Genomic DNA, 16,941 nt, shown 5'->3' with positions numbered 1-16,941 from the left:
CCACCTCGCCCGGCTAGTTTTTTGTATTTTTAGTAGAGACGGGGTTTCACCATATTAGCCAGGATGGTCTTGATCTCCTGACCTAGTGATCCACCCGTCTCGGCCTCCCAAAGTGCTGGGATTACAGGCTTGAGCCACCGCGCCCGGCCCGCCTGGCTAATTTTTGTATTTTTTGTTTGAGATGGGGTCTCAAACTCCTGGGCTCAAGAGATCCTCCTGCCTTGGCCTCCTGAATAGCTGAGACCACAGGTGTGTGCCACCATACCTGGCTTAAAATTTGTTTTAAGTTTTCGTAGAGGCTCACCTAATCAGGGTGAGGCATAATACCAGTAGCCCAGGCCCAATAAAAACAAGACACAGGAAGGAGGTGTCCTTATGAGTATATTTATGTGTCACACACACATGTACACACTCAACGCTGGACGGAAGGGAGGTTGAGATGGACAGGAGGAGGCACCCAGGTGGCACTGGCACAGGGGAGGAGAGGGGACACAGCGAGTGTGTGGCCCCACTTTGGCCCCCTCCGGCTCTTCCTGGAGCTGGAAGAACAGGAAATGCTTATTCTCTTAGAGGACAGTTTCAAAGTGCAGAAATTTCTCTTACAAAAAGCCTCTTCCCTCCACGCTCTGCCCCTTGCTGAAGCCCAGCCCCTTGCACAGGCTGTCCGTGAGGCTGGGGCAGGACAAGGTCATGGGGAAGGGCGTAAGGCCAAAGAATTGGAAGGGCCCAGACCACATGGGCCTAGGCATAGTGGCTGCCGGGCGTCAGGGGGTGGTCCCCTCTGTGGTCCAGCTGGTCCTGTAAGCGAGCAAACTCCGCCAGCTCGTTGAGCTCCTGGAACTGTCGGTCCGTCTTATGGCTGACCAGTGAGCGGTAGAAGTGGACGGCGAAGACAATAAAGATCAGGCCGAAGGGCACCATGATGGTGGTCGAGGCGATGGCGGCTGCCTGGCCCGGGGTGATGCCGCTGGTGCTGACGTTGGCGGCTGCACCACTGGCGGGGGGCTTGCTGGTGGGCCTCGGCTGGCCTGGCTGCTTCTTGAGGGGCAAGAACTTGACCCAGCAGAGCAGCACGACCTCGGCCAGGAAAAGCAGCGTGCCGATGACGGTGGAGAAGGCCCAGGCCAGCTCGATGTGGCGGTGCATGCGCTCGTGGGGGGACTCCTTGACCGAGTTGAGGTTGTGCACGTTGCTCACCGCCTCGATGTTGGGCAGGATGCAGGTGCTGATCATGAGTGCAAACAGGTGCACAGCCACCAGCACCGTGGTGCAGGCACTGAAGGCGATGAGCAGCCCTGGCGGGTAGTCGTGGTCAGCGTCCAGCTGCACCTCCACCATTGCCACCTGCAGGGGGACAGGCAGAATGAGTGCCAGCAGTCCCAGCCCCCACTGCTAATCTTCAGTCCTGGCTCTCCTCCTGTCAGGCTCTGCGACCCTGGTCAGTCGCGTGGCCTCTCCAAGCCTCAGTTTTCATTTATCTATAATGGGGATAGTAAGGCCTATTCACCTGGGGATGAGAGTGGCATAAAGTCCTACAGAGAGCAGGAGCCAAGGCCGCCTGGATCTGAATCCCAGTCCTGGCACTCACTAACTGTGCAACCCTGGGAAAGTCACTTAACCTCTCTAAGCCTCAACTTTCTTATCTGTAGAAATAGGGATATAATACTAGTTCATAGGATTTTTTTTTCCCCCAGACAGAGTTGTGTTCTTTTGCCCAGGCTGGAGCCCAGTGGTGCGATCTCGGCTGACTGCAACCTCCACCTCCTGGGTTCAACTGATCCTCCTGCCTCAGCCTCCCAAGTACCTGGGACTACAGGCATGTGCCTACACTTGACTACTTTTTTGTACTTTTGGTACAGACAGGGTTTCACCACGTTGGCCAAGCTGGTCTCGAACTTCCAACCTCAGGTGATCCACCTGCCCGCCTCAGCCTCCCAAAGTGTGGGGATTACAGGTATGAGCCACCACACCCAGCCAATTCATAGAATTATTTTAACAATTAAATGAGAGCTGGTACATGGTACCACCTCCCAAATCACGGCTATTACCACCTGGTCAGGTATTAGAAACCAGCCGCAGGCACAGTGGCTCACGCCTGTAATCTCTACACTTTGTAGAGGCCGCGGTGGGAGGACTGCTTGAGGCCAGGAGTTAGAGAGCAGCCAGGCAACACAGAGAAACCTCACCTCTACAAAAAAATTTTTTAAATTAGCTGGGGGTGGTGGTGTACACCTGTAGTTCTGGCTACTTGGGAGTCTGACGGAGAAGGATTGCTGGAGCACAGGAGTTTGAGGTGGTGGTGAGCTATGACCGCACCACCGCCCTCCAGTCTGGGCACCAGAGCAAGACCTTATCTCTAAAAAAAATAAAATCAGGCCGGGGCCAGTGGCTCATGCCTGTAATTCCAGCACTTTGGGAAGCTGAGGTGGGTGGATCACCTGAGGTCAGGAGTTGGAGACGAGCCTGGCTAACATGGTGAAACCCCATCTCTACTAAAAATTAAAAAAAATAGCTGGGCGTAGTAGCACACGCCTGTAATCCCAGCTACTTGGGAGGCTGAGGCAGGAGACTCACTTGAACCCGGGCAGTGGAGGTTGCAGTGAGCTGAGATCGTGCCACTGCACTCCAGCCTGGGCAACAGAGTGAGACTCTAACTCAAAAATAATAACAACAATTAAATAATTAAATTAAAATTAACACCAACCACCATCAGTGGTCAAAATGGTAAATTTTGTTATGTGTGTTTTACTATGGTTAAAATAAAAGCATTTAAAAAAGCAATCACCAGCCACCATTCCTGTTGGCCCCACATCCTCACACCCAAGCAGAGGCTTGTCCTTCATGCCCTGCTCTGAGGACATGCAGAGGGGTGGTGGCTGCTCTCCCAGGGCACACCCAGGCCCTTCTGAGAACACAGTGCACGACCTGAGAAGTACAGAGCAGGCTTCCCAGAAGCGATGGGCTCAGCTGGTGCAGGCTGAGTGGCCAGTACACCCTGGGGCTGTCTCCTCCCCAGCTGCAGGGCTGACCACCAGCTGTCCCCAGTTCCTGGAGACCTGTGGACCCGAGGTCACCAGGAGCATGCTCTGGGCCAGACACCCGCTGCTCCTCACCTGGGCCTTGCAAGTCACCCCCATGCAAAGGAGCCAGCTCATCAGATCTGGGCTGGGAACAGCCAGCAGTGGGCACACAACCACGGTCAACCCATGAGGGCTGGAGGGACGGGGGTAGGGAGATGGCGGTACCTATGGCAGTCATTCCATCAAGGACAGTGACTCTTTATAAGGTGTTTGCTATGTATGTGGCAGGCTCAGAGTGGACAGCCTAATGGTGAAGTTTCTCCATTAGCCGCACACCAGCCTGGCCCCCAGCAAGCAGGGAATTCCTGTCCTCACCCCTCCTGCCCTAGGTAGGGGTGTGGGCTCCTTCCTTCCCCACTGCTCTCCTTTTACAGTCTGCCTGGCTTCGACCCTGACTCCCCTGCCCTTGATTAGCCTGTATGACTCTGGCAAGCTCTCAACTTTCTGCACCTCTGTTTCCACATCTGTAAAATGGGAATAAATGGAACAAGCCTCGAAGGCTTCTTGTGAGGATTAAGAGTCAATCCATGTAAAACAGGTAGTGTCTGGCACACAACAAACCCTCAATAAAAGCGAGCTTTATTATTACCCAGTTTAGGAACCTCATCCCCACCCCACAGTCTCTTTATAACATCCTCCTGGGGCTAGGCCGGGCGCGGTGGCTCAAGCCTGTAATCCCAGCACTTTGGGAGGCCGAGACGGGCGGATCACAAGGTCAGGAGATCGAGACCATCCTGGCTAACATGGTGAAACCCCGTCTCTACTAAAAATACAAAAAAAACTAGCCGGGCGAGGTGGCGGGCGCCTGTAGTCCCAGCTACTCGGGAGGCTGAGGCAGGAGAATGGCGTAAACCCGGGAGGCGGAGCTTGCAGTGAGCTGAGATCCGGCCACTGCACTCCAGCCTGGGCGACAGAGCGAGACTCCGTCTCAAAAAAAAAAAAAAAAAAAAAAAAAAAAAAAAAAAAAAAAAAAAAATCCTCCTGGGGCTTCTACCCTCCTGCAGAGGGGCACGCTCAGGCAGAAAGAACGCCAGGTCAAATCGGCAAACCCATGTTCCAGCTCCATAACCGCCTATTCACCCGTAACCTTGGCCAAGACCCTCCTCTCCACCCATAAAAGAAGGGGATGCAGTGAGATGAAGGTCACAATCTGGATCTGACTTGGGGTCGGATATCTCTGAGAATCTGAAGATGGTGGACACTATCCTTTTCTTTTTTTTTTGATGGAGTCATTCTACCGCCCAGGCTGGAGTACAATGGTATAATCTCAGCTCACTGCAACCTCTGGCTCATGGATTCAAGTGATTCTCCTGCCTCAGCCTCCCGAGTAGCTGGGATTACAAGGGCCTGCCACCACGCCCAGCTAATTTTTGTATTTTTAGTAGAGATGGGGTTTCACCATGTTGGCCAGGCCGGTCTCGAACTTCTGACCTTGTAATCCACCCGCCTCGGCCTCCCAAAGTGCTGGGATTACAGGCGTGAGCCACCACACCTGGCCTTGACACTCTCCTTAAAACAGCCAAGTATCATTTATTGACAGGACTTTTCTGACAATTTCAACGGGATTCGCAGGCTTTTGTCTAAGAATGCCCTCAGTGGACGTCGGTATGTACTTTTCAGTCCAGGCATTTACAAAACATTTCAAACTCATATAAATTTGGGGCAATGCCATCAGAATTTCTACCGTGTTTAAGATCTTTGGTGGCCGAAAGCCAGCCCTGAGAATTCTGAGTCCATGCGGGTGAGGGTGTCTCGGCACATGTGGGTGCTGGACACAAGACGTGGCACAGGTCACCAGGCCACGGCAGGTGGAGGGCCACATCCTGCAGCTCCCTTGTCTCTGCACCCGGGTCTGCCCACACCTGGAAGAGGAGAGCCCCTTCCAGCAGCCAGTGTCTCCTGCCACCTCCCCACCCCCAGCACTTCCTCTTCCTGCTCTGGTCTGCCACCCCGGAACCTGAAACCGGAGACAGGACAAGCAGCAGCGGCCGTTAGTGAGCTGCCCCAGGTCCACTGCTACTGATCCACTCACTGGAAATGTCTGGAGCCTTTAGGTGTCTTAGGCCCTGAGCTGGCCGCTGGGGTGTGTATGAGGGGCCTGTACACAGGTCTACAGTCCTACTCTGCTCCCTACTTGGTGCCTCACCTGCGCCCCAGCCACCCTCAAGGTAGTGTCTCTCCCCCTCTATGCAGTCAGGACCACAGAGCACACCACACGGCTGGCTGCAAACTGGCTCCTCCACTTCCACAGCTATTGACCTTGGATAAGGTTCTCAGCCTCTCTGTACCACAGCTTCCACATCTATAAAACAGAGGCTGACAGGCGTGGTGGCTCATGCCTGTAATCCCAGCACATTGGGAAGCTGAGGCAGGTGGATCACTTGAGGCCGGGAGTTCCAGACCAGCCTGGCCAACATGGTGAAACCCTGTCTCTACTAAAAATACAAAAATTAGCCAGGCGTGGGCTGGGCGCGGTGGCTCATGCCTGTAATCCCAGCACTTTGGGAGGCCGAGGCAGGCAGGTAACTTGAGGTTAGGAGTTCAAGACCAGCCTGGCCAACATGGCGAAGCCCCGCCTCTACTAAAAATACAAAAAAAATTAGCTGCGTGTGGTGGGACGCACCTGTAATCTCAGAAAATTGGGAGGCTGAGGCACAAGTATCACTTGAACCTGGAGATGGAGGTTGCAGTGAGCTGAAATCGTGCCATTGCGCTCCAGCGTAGGCAACAGAGTGAGATACCATCTCAAAAAAAAAAAAAAAAAATTAGCTGGGGTGTGGTGGTGGGCACCTGTAATCCCAGCTAATTGGGAGGCTGAGGTAGGAGAATCTCTTGAACCCAGGAGGCAGAGGTTGCAGTGAGCCAAGATAGCACCACTGCACTCCAGTCTGGGTGACAGAGCATGGTCTCAAAAAAAAAAAAAAAAGAGAATCCTATTAGTTATTAATACCATTATTCTTCTTTCACAAACAAGGAAACTGAGGCTTAGAAAGGTAATGTCAGCTGTCCAAAGGGTTACTCTGCTGCTGGATTCAAAACCAAGTCCACTTGGCTCCACAGCCCGGGTATGAAGGGGGCAAAGGAGCACCTCCCTCACATGGTGGCTGAGATTAAACGTAGTCTTCATATCTAGATGTTTAGCATAGCGCCAGCTACAACAGCTCAACAAATCTTGGTTAAAAAGAAAAACACAGGGCCGGGCGCGGTGGCTCACATCTGCAATCCCAGCACTTTGTGAGGCTGAGGCAGGCAGACCACATGAGGTTGGGAGTTCGAGACAAGCCTGACCAACATGGAGAAACCCTGTCTCTACTAAAAATACAAAATTAGCTGGGCATGGCAGCGCTAATGTGAGACCCTATTGCACACACACAGAAAAAAAAATTAGCTGGGTATAGTGGGCATGCCTGTAGCCCCAGCTACCTTTTTTTTTTTTTTTTTTTTTGAGATGGAGTCTCACTCTGTCACCCAGGCTGGAGTGCAGTGGCATGATTCGGCTCACTGCAACCTGCCCCTCCCAGGTTCAAGCGATTCTCCTGCCTTAGCCTCCTGAGTAGCTGGGATTACAGGTGCCTGCCACCATGCCCAGCTAACTTTTGTATTTTTAGTAGAGACGGGGTTTCATCATGTTGGTCAGGCTGGTCTCAAACTCCTGACCTCAGATGATCTCCCTGCCTCAGCCTCACAAAGTGCTGGGATTACAGGTGTAAGCCACCGTGCCCAGCCAGTCCCGGCTACTTGAGAGGCTAAGGCAGGAGGATCCCTTGAGCCCAGGAGTTCGAGGCTTCAGTGAGCTATGATCGCATCACTACACTACACACTGGGCAACAGAGCAAGACTCTATCTCTAAAAAAAAAGAAAAGAAAAAAGGAGAAAAACAGAGCTTGAAGTCCATGGAAGAGAAATGGTGCCTGGATACCCTCAGCTCAGGCTGGAGACAGGGACCCCATATGCCCACCTTCCAACCCCAACTCTGGACCTCGCTTGCTATATTTAGAGGCAGCTCCAGCTCCAAACCCCAGCCACAAGGATGTGCACCCCACGCCACACCTGGCCTGATGGCCACCTCCACAGGACAGAGACCACCACGTTCCACACCGTTAGTCACACCCACAGGCTTCAGGGCCAGAAAGCAGCGCAGCTGTTGGGACGCACGTGGCCCGGGGACACCCACAGTCGCCAGCTCTCCCTGAGGTCTTGGGATGCGGAGAGGGGAGAGGCTCTCCGAGGAAGAAGAAAGGGCCTGCTGCCCGGCTCCGGAAGAAACCCCATTACCCTCACTGGACCCTACGATTCCTGGAACTCCGTGCACATAGGCAGGCTGTATGTGCCCACACTTGGGACCAAGTTCAATGCCACAGGGTTCAGGGGGCTGTGTAAAAGAATGATTCAAAGTGAGAAGAAAGGAACGGTTGGCACGTGTCACGGAGCTGGATGAAAAATTCACAGGAATAAATACCACCACTTTTTCCAGGCTACTTCTTGCTCTGGAAATCTCCCCTCGGGTGGGGAGGGTGAGGGCCCAGGGGCCCTGCAGATCTGGCAGCTGACTGCCAGATCCCCAGCTGAGCCCCAGCGAGATTGGATCAGATCAGATCGCATGCAGCTTCACAAGGTAAATATAGCCCGTTGCCCAAAATAAACAGCCCCCAGCCAGCCACTGGCCGCCTGAACCTGGCGAGGCAAACCCTATAAGGGATAGGAAAGGCGAAAGACCACCAGCCCCACCTCACGCTAGTCCATGGATCCCCCCAGTAGGGTTTTGGCTAGAGATGCCAAACCTTAGCAAGGGCCAAGAAGAGGGTTACATAATTCTGCGAAGGGCAGGGCCTGGGTGGCCCTGGCAGACTGTACCAGGCGTCAGCCCACCTGGCCCGAGTGCCAGCTATCTCTCCTGGCTCCTGCTGGGCTCCATGGAGACCCTGGGCACCGGGTACCTGCCAGTCCAGGCCCTCTGAGGCAGCCCTCCCATGCTGGGCCTGACCTCAGCTCCCACAGCCTTCCTTCCCCCGGCCTAGTTCTTTTCTTGACCACCCTTTTAGGAGGGTGTGTGGCTGCAGCCTGGAACATGAGGCCCTCTAGGCTGCAATCATGCAGCGTCACCCGGAGCTGTCTGAGCCTGCCGGCCCCACCTCAAATGCAAACCATCTCTTAAGAGGGTATTGAGGTCTAGTGTGCAGTGGTTTACAAAGTCTTGACCATGACAGTCCAGGACTCCACGTTTCTATAAATAGACACACATGCGTTTATAACAGAAACAAAAGTTTCATCAGTCAACATTTAGCCTTACAGCACACCAATAAGGTCTTGCAAGATGCAATGTGCGCTGCGACTTTGTTTCATTTCATCCTTATCTCATTCTAAAAACGGCCAGGAGCTTGGTACCAAAGTTATCAAAAGAAAGAAACAACAAAATGTGCTGGTTGCAACTTACTACATTTGTTACAAGCCATGAATAGGCTGAATTTGCATACAGGGTCGGGGGGCACAGACCCAGACTTTCTCTTCAACCGGCTAATTCTTTTTTTGAGGCAGGGTCTCACTCTGTCGCCCAGGCTGGGGTGCAATTGGGTAATCACAGCTCACGGCAGCCTCAACCTCTCGGGTTCAGTGATCCTCCCATCTCAGCGTCCCAAACAGCTGGGACTAGAGGCACACACCAACATGCCTGGTTAATTTTTTTTTTTTTTTTTTTTTTTTGAGACGGAGTCTCACTCTGTCGCCCAGGCTGGAGTGCAGTGGTGCGATCTCAGCTCACTGCAACCTCCGTCTCCCGTGTTCACACCATTCTCCTGCCTCAGCCTCCCAAGTAGCTGGGACTACAGGCGCCCACCACCACGCCCGGCTAATTTTTTGTATTTTTTAGTAGAGACGGGGTTTCACCGTGTTAGCCAGGATGGTCTCGATCTCCTGACCTCATGATCTGCCAGCCTCAGCCTCCCAAACTGCTGGGATTACAGGCGTGAGCCATCGTGCCCAGCCATAAATATTTTTTGATAAGGGTATAAGCTCAAAAGTTTGGAGACAGGGCCGGGCACGGTGGCTCACACCTGTAATCCCAGCACTTTGGGAGGTCGAGCTGGGCGGATCATCTGAAGTTGGGAGTTCGAGACCAGCCTGACCAACATGGAGAAACCCCATCTCTACTAAAAATATAAAATTAGACGGGCATGGTGGCACATGCCTATAACCCCAGCTACTCGGGAGGCTGAGGCTGAAGAATCGCTTGAACCCAGGAGGCAGAGGCTGCAGTGAGCCAAGATCGTACCATTCTACTCAAACCTGGGCAACAAGAGCAAAACTCAGTCTCAAAAAACAAACAAACAAAAAAGATCGGCTTAAATCAGAGGTCAGCACACTAGAGCCTGCAGACAGTAGTTTTTGTAAATAAAGTTTTATTGGCACACAGCCATGCCCACTCACTCACCTATTATCCGTGCTGCTTTCCAGCTACAACAGCAGAGTTGAAGAGTTACCACTGAGACCTGGTGGCTCCTTTCCACAAAAAGCCAGCTGACCCCTGGGTGACATCGATGATCCCCAAAGAGGGCTATCAAATAATAGTCCCACAAGATTATCATCTGAAGAAAAGTCTGTGGTCTTAGCAGTCTGAGCTGTTCCTTCCAGAGATCATATTAAAGAACCCTTAGAAACCCCATCAGAGAGAAATCTGCTGTCTATGTTTATTTTATTTGTTGTGAGATAGAGTCTCACTCTGTCACCCAGATTGGAGTGTGGCACCCTTACAGCTCACTGCAGCCTCGACCTTCTGGGCTCAAGTGATCCTCCTGCCTCAGCCTCCCAAGTCCTTGGGACCACAGGCATCTGCCACCATGCCTGGCTAATTTTTTTTTTATTATTTGTAGAGACGGGGTCTCCCTATGTTGCCCAGGCTGGTCTCCAACTCCTAGGCTCCGGCTATCCTCCTACCTTGGCCTCTCAAAGTACTGGGATTACAGGCGTGAGCCACTGCACCTGGCCTGCTGTCAATGTTTAAACTTTATATTCAGTTTTATTTCTCTACAGGAACTCTACCCTTCACCCCCACCCCACATTGATTACCTTAGGGCTGTCTTAGAAACCTACTCAGAGTTATCCTTCATTAGCCAGGGACCGGGCAGTCAGTGGAGCTCAACACTGCTCTTGGTCAAAATTCCAAAAATGTGCCACAGGCACTTGTGAAATTTTACAAACGTCTTCTCTGCTAGGCAGGAAGCACCCTCCCCTTGGGGAACACAGCATAATTCCCTTTCTCCATAGCCCAGCGTGCAAATCCAGCACGCAGAGTCTCACGTCTGGAAGATCTCAAAGGCCCAGTTAACAACTTGCATGGGCGGTGGAAACCAAAGGGTGGTAAAGTGGAAATGGCTCCCAGCCAGCCAGACCAGAGCTTGAATGCTACTAGCTGGAGAATCTTAACCTCTAGGAGCCTTCGTTTTCCTGTTTACAGTACATACTTTTAAGAGCTATGGTGAGGATTCAGTAAGAATGAAAGAAAAGCGTTCAGGCTCATGCCTGGCATGACAGGGTTTCAGTAAACAGTAACCACAACCACCACCACCACCATCATAGAATTCATCATGTAACTCCTGTCTAAAACCTTCAATGGCTCCCTGCTGCCGATCCTAGAGTTCAAATTTCCCACCCAATCAAGGCCCTCCATCATCTTGCCTGGCTAAATTCACCGTTCTCTACTACTTCCTGAAGACCCTCAACCCCAACCACAGCCCCTGTACCTTTCCCCTAGGCCCTGTCATTTCTCATCTTTAACTGTTCCTGCCATTTCCTGTGACTTGAAGGCTCTTTCTCAAGTCCTAACTTCACCACACTCAAGGCTCAGCAAGAACCAGATTATTTTAACTCAGTTAACCCTTAGTAGCCCTAACACCATGGAAAAAAGGGTAAGCAAGTATCTGGGATACTTGGGTCAGATACTGTAAGTGCTTTGCAATTTTTTTTCTTTTTTTGAGATGGAGTCTTACTCTGTTTGTTGCCCAGGCTGGAGTGCAGTGGTGCGATCTCTACTCATTGCAACCTCTGCCTCCCGGGTTGAAGCAATTCTCCTGCCTCAGCCTCCCGAGTAGCTGGAATCACAGGAATGCACAACCACACCCGGCTAATTTTTGTATTTTTAGTAGAGATGGGGTTTCACCATATTGGCCAGGCTGGTCTCCAACTCCTGACCTCAGGTGATTCGCCTGCCTCGGCCTTCCAAAGTGCTAGGATTACAAGTGTGAGCCAACGTGCCCGGCTGTACTCCATTTTGAAGATGAGGAAACTGAGACCGAGAAAGGTTAAATGACTTACCTAAGGTCTTGCCCTTATAAGAGGTAGAGCTGGGATCTGAACCAACTTGTCTTGCTCAGGTGTCTGTTCTGACCTTGCTCTGCTTGAGCTTCTCAGCTCTGTTCTCCTACACTCTCTGATGCTTCCTCTCCCACAGCAAGGGTGCTACACCACAGCCACAGGGCTCTGCAGCTTCCCAGCCAGGTGACCACGGGCAAATCTTTCCTCTCAGTGACCACCTATACTCACCTGGTTATAGGAAGATCACACAACATGCTACGTGGGGCACCATCTAGCCTACGGCAACAGCCCAATCAACAACAGCAATAATAATTACTATCGGTGATCAGTACTAAGAATAGTAATAGCGGCCGGGCGCGGTGGCTCAAGCCTGTAATCCCAGCACTTTGGGAGGCCGAGGCGGGCGGATCACAAGGTCAGGAGATCGAGACCACAGTGAAACCCCGTCTCTACTAAAAATACAAAAAAATTAGCCGGGCGCGGTGGCGGGCGCCTGTAGTCCCAGCTACTCAGGAGGCTGAGGCAGGAGAATGGCGGGAACCCGGGAGGCGGAGCTTGCAGTGAGCCGAGATCGCGCCACTGCACTCCAGCCTGGGCAACAGCGTGAGACTCCGTCTCAAAAAAAAAAGAATAGTAATAGCAATTTCTTGCCCATTTACATGGTCCCTGAACTCGGAACATGTCACAGAGGCTCAGTGTCTTATGATTTGAGTCCTTCCTTCCAACTCATTTTCATAGAAATTACAGGCAACTTCTGAACCAGCTCTAGAACTTGGGAACAAAAGGGTGCTGGCAGGCAGAGAACTGAGGAGGCAGATAATCCAAAAATAATTGATCCCAGGTCATGGAAAGCATTTTGTTTACAGCAGCAGGCTGACCTTCCCAATTATCTTCTGCTTAGGCTAATGTTACAGCCTGCCTTCCCCAGCAGACGAGATCGCCACATATGCTCACCAGTCCTGCAGGGGACGCGGTCAGGCTGAGGCTGGCTGCCTCTCAATGAAGTGTAAACTGAGGCACAGAGGGCGTGATTCAAAGCCCACAAGACTACTGTGGGCTTGAGGAGCTCTACAGGATGCTGATCCCACACTACGTCCAGGCCGCCTTGCTTTGTATCTCTCGTTAGAGTTTGGAGGATGGCGCACCTGAGGCTTGCTGTTCCTAGAAATGCTGTCTGGAGCAAGAATCTCATCTGCAGATCGGAGAGGGTCCAGGCAAGGTGTGCGTCATCAGACCCTGAAAATTCCTCTGTGTTTCATGGGACCGGTCTGGTCTCAAAATGAATCTTCATGCAAGTCCATGGGAGAGCAGGATATGTGCCATCTCCATACACATAAAAAAAAACTGGCTTTGGCCAGGTACGGTGGCTCACACCTGTAATCCCAGCACTTTGGGACGCCAAGGCAGGTGGATCACCTGAGGTCAGGAGTTTGGGACCAGCCTGGCCAACATGGTGAAACCCCGTTTCTACTAAAAATACAAAAATGAGAGGCCGGGTGAGGTGGCATGTGGCTGTAATCCCAGCTACTCAGGAGGCTGAGACAGGAGAATCGCATGAACCCAGGAGGCGGAGGTTGCAGTGAGCCGAGATCGCATCACTGCACTCCAGCCTGGGCAACAAAGAGGAAACTCCGTCTCAAAGGAAAAAAAAAAAAAAAAGAAAGAAAAGAAAACTGGCCTCAAAGAGGTAAAGCCTCTTGCCTGAGGTCACTCACCGGCCATCCCCAACACTTCCTGGCCACCTGGCCAGGCCCTTCTACCTGTGAAGTGGGGAACCTCTCAATCCCCTCCAGGCTTTGTGGGAGACCCTCCCTCAATCTCACCTGGTGACCCCATCCCTTGACTTTCCAGGTCTCTGGGAAGGAAGCCCTCTGGGGGCAGGAAGTTGGTTATGCTGACTCACAGGCCAAGGGAGAGTAATTCAGGAAACTTGTCGCTCTGTTACCATGGCGTTGGGGCTGCTGGCACCCTCTCCTCTCTGAAGCTCACTTACAGGCTGGGTGTCTAAGTGGGAGTGGGGCATGGTCAGACCCTGCACCCAATCCCATCCCTCCTATAGATTTCCAGCTTCATGGCACATGCAGTTACCCTCTTGTAACGGCAGAATGGAGAGTATCCTGGGGTTTGGTCCTTCCCTGCCTGCAGAACTTTGGGGATTCCATCAGCAGAGCCGGCAAGCCTTCTCCACCCAGGAAGGGGAAAAGAAAAGTCCCCAAGAGACAGACAGGGTGGGCCAAAGCCCACTCCAAGCCATTGGCTGCCCCAATCTCCTGACTTCCTCACACTGTTTTTAGCAAGAGGAAGGAGGTGACATTTGACCATGAGGCCTGAGGCCTGTCTTGGAAAGGAAGAGGGGACTTGAGAAGGCAGGAAAATGTCATTCATCTGGATCTCACCCCTCAGGAGTGAGAAGGAGCTTGGGGCAGCTATAAACTCACGACCACAAGAAAAGGGGGAACCATTATCTTAAACCCGGAGCGCTGCAGGGAAAAGCTGACAGCTGGTAGCTCCCCGCCCACCACCACTTATAAAACTCTTTGGCTTAAAAGAAACTCTTTTGCCCTGTTTTTCATTTCCTAGGCCTGTCTTAACATGTCCCTGGCTGGACATCAATCAGAGTTCCTATACACCGCAATGGGTACAAGTGCCTGAGCAAGTTCTGAACACTAACAGACCCAGGTTCAAATCCTGCTCCATGGGACTGGCTGTGCGGTCTTGGGAAAGCCCTTTGACAAAACCATCACAGAGGGTTGCTGAGGAGTAAGCCCAGGAGATAAGGCACCTAGCACTGAGTGAGTGTTTAGTAAATGCCGGCTGCTTTTAGAGATTCTTCAGGCACGAGGCAGAACCTGGTCTCTCAGGATTTGAAACTAACAGAGCAGAATTCTGTGCTGTCTAAACTAAAATTGAGAGTGCTGTCTATACACACACACTCCCTGATCTCCTCTCAGGGGCTCCCTCAATTTTATTCCCAAACAGAAACTCTGGAGTAGCAGCCTTCTTTGATCGATTCAGGAATTGAGGCCCAGACAGGGAGAGTGAGTTGCTTGAGGTCACACAGGCAGCAAGTAGCTGAGCAGGGAGGGCTGCTGCCCACTCCCCATCTCCTGGCCTTTTCATGTGGCCCAGCACGCTCTGGGCCTTACAAAATTCAGGCTCTGCTGCAAGGCAAAGCAGGGAGAGTTCCAGACACACTCCCTTCCCAAGAAAACACGAAGGGTGCAGCCACTCCCTCCCTCAAGGCCAAGGGCTTAGCTCACTGGTGGCGGGGGCAGGAGTGCTCTGGTCTACAGAACTGGGGGGCGGGGGCAGAGTTCATTCACAAAGGCTGATATCACCGAAAGTGGTAACAATGTAGTTATTATGTAGTCCCCTGCTTCCGGAGAAACTTCAATATGCCAAGCCTGAGGGTATCCCCAGAGCCACTTCTCAGGCCCATCGGCAGCCTCACCCACTCCACACCTCAGAGGCTTCCCACTCCAGCTCCTTAGGATGGTGGGGAAAGGAAAGCAAGCCTATCCCCTAGATCAAGAAAGAGCCCATTGGGCCGGGGGAGGTGGCTCACGCCTGTAATCACAGCACTTTGGGAGGCCAAGGTGGGCAGATCATGAGGTCAAGAGTTCAAGACCAGCCTGGCCAACACGGTGAAACCCTGTCTCTACTAAGAATACAAAAATTAGCCGGGCGTGGTGTCTGTAATCCCAGCTACTCAGGAGGCTGAGGCATGAGAATCGCTTGAACCCGGTAGGTGGAGGTTTCAGTGAGCCGGGATTGCACCACTGCACTCCAGCCTGGGCGATAGAGAGAGACTCCGTCTTGGAAAAAAGAAAAACTAAAAAAGAGCGAGCCCATTCAACGGGAACACGTCCCTCTCTCCTCCCTCACACTCAGTGACTCAGTGGCAAGTTTCTGGAGGAAAAACTGAGGGTGCGGACTGGTTGTCAAACCCCCAGGCTGAGGCTCTCGGAAAATGCGGTGGAAAAGGGGTGTCAGGAAATCCCCTCTACGAGTTGATAAAAGAACAGAGCTAACACCTTCCGGCCTCGGGTGCGGGGGCACAAGACAGCTCAAGGTCTTGGTCCTCGTCCCCACCTCCTGACGCCCCCAGCTGGGTTAGTTTTTGAGTCCCTTCTTTCCCCACTGAACGCACGTGGGGCGGGCTTCTTACAGAGCTAACTTCGGGATGCATCTACCACTCTTGCTGGGGCAGGCAAGTCCATGTGGAGGCACCCAAGCCCCCAAAGCCCGGACTCTGGTATGGCTTGTCACCACCCCAGATCGGAGTACTCGGCGCCCACTAGTGCTCACGTCCAGCAGCACCTCTGCCCCTTGCGCAGCGCTCACGACGGCTTCTCACAGCTCTTCCCCTCACCCCGGCCCGCCCGGCCCGCCCAGCTCGCTCCCCAGTGGGCCCCGTCGGGGCTGCGGGAGGGAGCAGCCAGGACAGCAGAAAGGGGAGGGCAAGGTGGCCCGAGCTCACCATGGCGAAGCCGGAGAGCAGAGCCGAGGTCCGGCTGGAGGCTTTGAGCTTGGCGCGGCTCAAATAGAGCTTGCGCCAGGACAGCGCCTGCATGGAGTGCTCGTTGAGACTCATCACCTCGGAGTAACTCTGGCCGATCCAGTCCGGGTAGGTGACGGCGGGCGGCGGCGGCGGCGGCGGCGGCGGGGCTCCCGGAGGCTCCCCGTCCCCGCTGCGGCGGCGGCTCCGGCGGCTGCCGCTGGTGGTGCTGCCGCCGCTCGGGGGAAGCTCGGGGCTGCTGCGGCTCGGGGGCGGGGCGGGCTCCGGATGCATGGAGCACGCCGCCGAGGCGCGGGCCCGCCCGGGAGCCGCGAGGCACCTCCGCCGGAGGCAGCCGCCGCCTGCCCCCTACGCGGGCCCGGCCTCACCCGGCCGGCCGCACAGGATGAGGAGGACTAGGTCAAGGGAGCGCCCGCTGCCCCAGCACACAGGCCCCCGGCGCCGCTGGCAAAAGCCCCCGGGCTACAGCGACCCGAGACTGCGCGAGGGTGGTGTCCCGGATCCCCGGAGCTGGGACCCCCGGCGCGCGCCGCGATTGGCCACCGCCCTGGGCTGTTTTGCATGCGCCCCGCCCACCTGTGCCCCGCCCACCAAGAGGTGGGCGTTGTTGTGGGCGTCACGTGACCCGCCCGCTCAGACGGCACCGCCCACGGTCCCTGGCTCGCCGCCGTCCGCACCTCTTCCAGGAAGCGCCCGACTGCCCGTTCCGGCTCCTGGCACCGCCCCTCTCCGCAGCTGCTTCTGTGGCCTTGCTCCCGGAGCTTGGACTCCTGGGTCGGGCCGCCTGAGGTCACCTCTGGGCGCCTCCTGAGGCCAATATCCCCGTTGGAACAAGGTGGTTCAAGGTCTGTAGGAAAAAGAGCGGCCGAGGTCTAGAGTTCAAGCCGTCAGTGTTTATTTGGCGCCCACTGGGTGCCAACACTGGTCTAGGTGCTGAGGCTGGGTAGGGTGATGAACGAGATGGACAAAATTCCATGCCCTCTTGGAGGCTGCATTCTGTAGGGGAAGACACACAAACACCAATGAGTCGATTTT

At 53.8% G+C, this 16,941-nt stretch overlaps 1 protein-coding gene across 2 annotated transcripts; it reads right to left on the bottom strand.

Annotated features, from left to right (window-relative positions):
• Positions 1-363: 363 nt before the first annotated feature.
• On the bottom strand, positions 364-16,500 carry ORAI1 (ORAI calcium release-activated calcium modulator 1). 2 transcript variants are annotated; one of them, XM_077955563.1, is made up of 3 exons: positions 15,868-16,498; positions 1,019-1,344; positions 364-973 (listed from the first exon to the last, which is right to left on the bottom strand). In XM_077955563.1, exons 1-3 carry the CDS (start codon positions 16,177-16,179, stop codon positions 742-744), a joined length of 870 nt encoding a protein of 289 aa, XP_077811689.1. In that variant the 5' UTR covers positions 16,180-16,498; the 3' UTR covers positions 364-741. The 2 variants fall into 2 exon arrangements, with proteins under 2 accessions (XP_077811689.1, XP_001095850.3); XM_001095850.5 differs by having other exon boundaries at positions 364-1,344; positions 15,868-16,500.
• Between the last annotated feature and the right edge of the window lie 441 nt (positions 16,501-16,941).

This window comes from Macaca mulatta, chromosome 11 (genome assembly GCF_049350105.2).
Source record: "Macaca mulatta isolate MMU2019108-1 chromosome 11, T2T-MMU8v2.0, whole genome shotgun sequence".
Classification (NCBI taxonomy): domain Eukaryota; kingdom Metazoa; phylum Chordata; class Mammalia; order Primates; family Cercopithecidae; genus Macaca; species Macaca mulatta.
This window is presented reverse-complemented; position numbering and strand designations above follow the sequence as displayed.

Excerpts from the sequence above, each read along its gene's own strand:
- ORAI1 (XM_001095850.5), bottom strand. The coding sequence starts at position 16,179 with ATGCATCCGGAGCCCGCCCCGCCCCCGAGCCGCAGCAGCCCCGAGCTT. Across the intron at positions 1,345-15,867 it reads TGCTCTCCGGCTTCGCCATG|GTGGCAATGGTGGAGGTGCA; the intron begins GTGAGCTCGGGC and ends GTCCCCCTGCAG.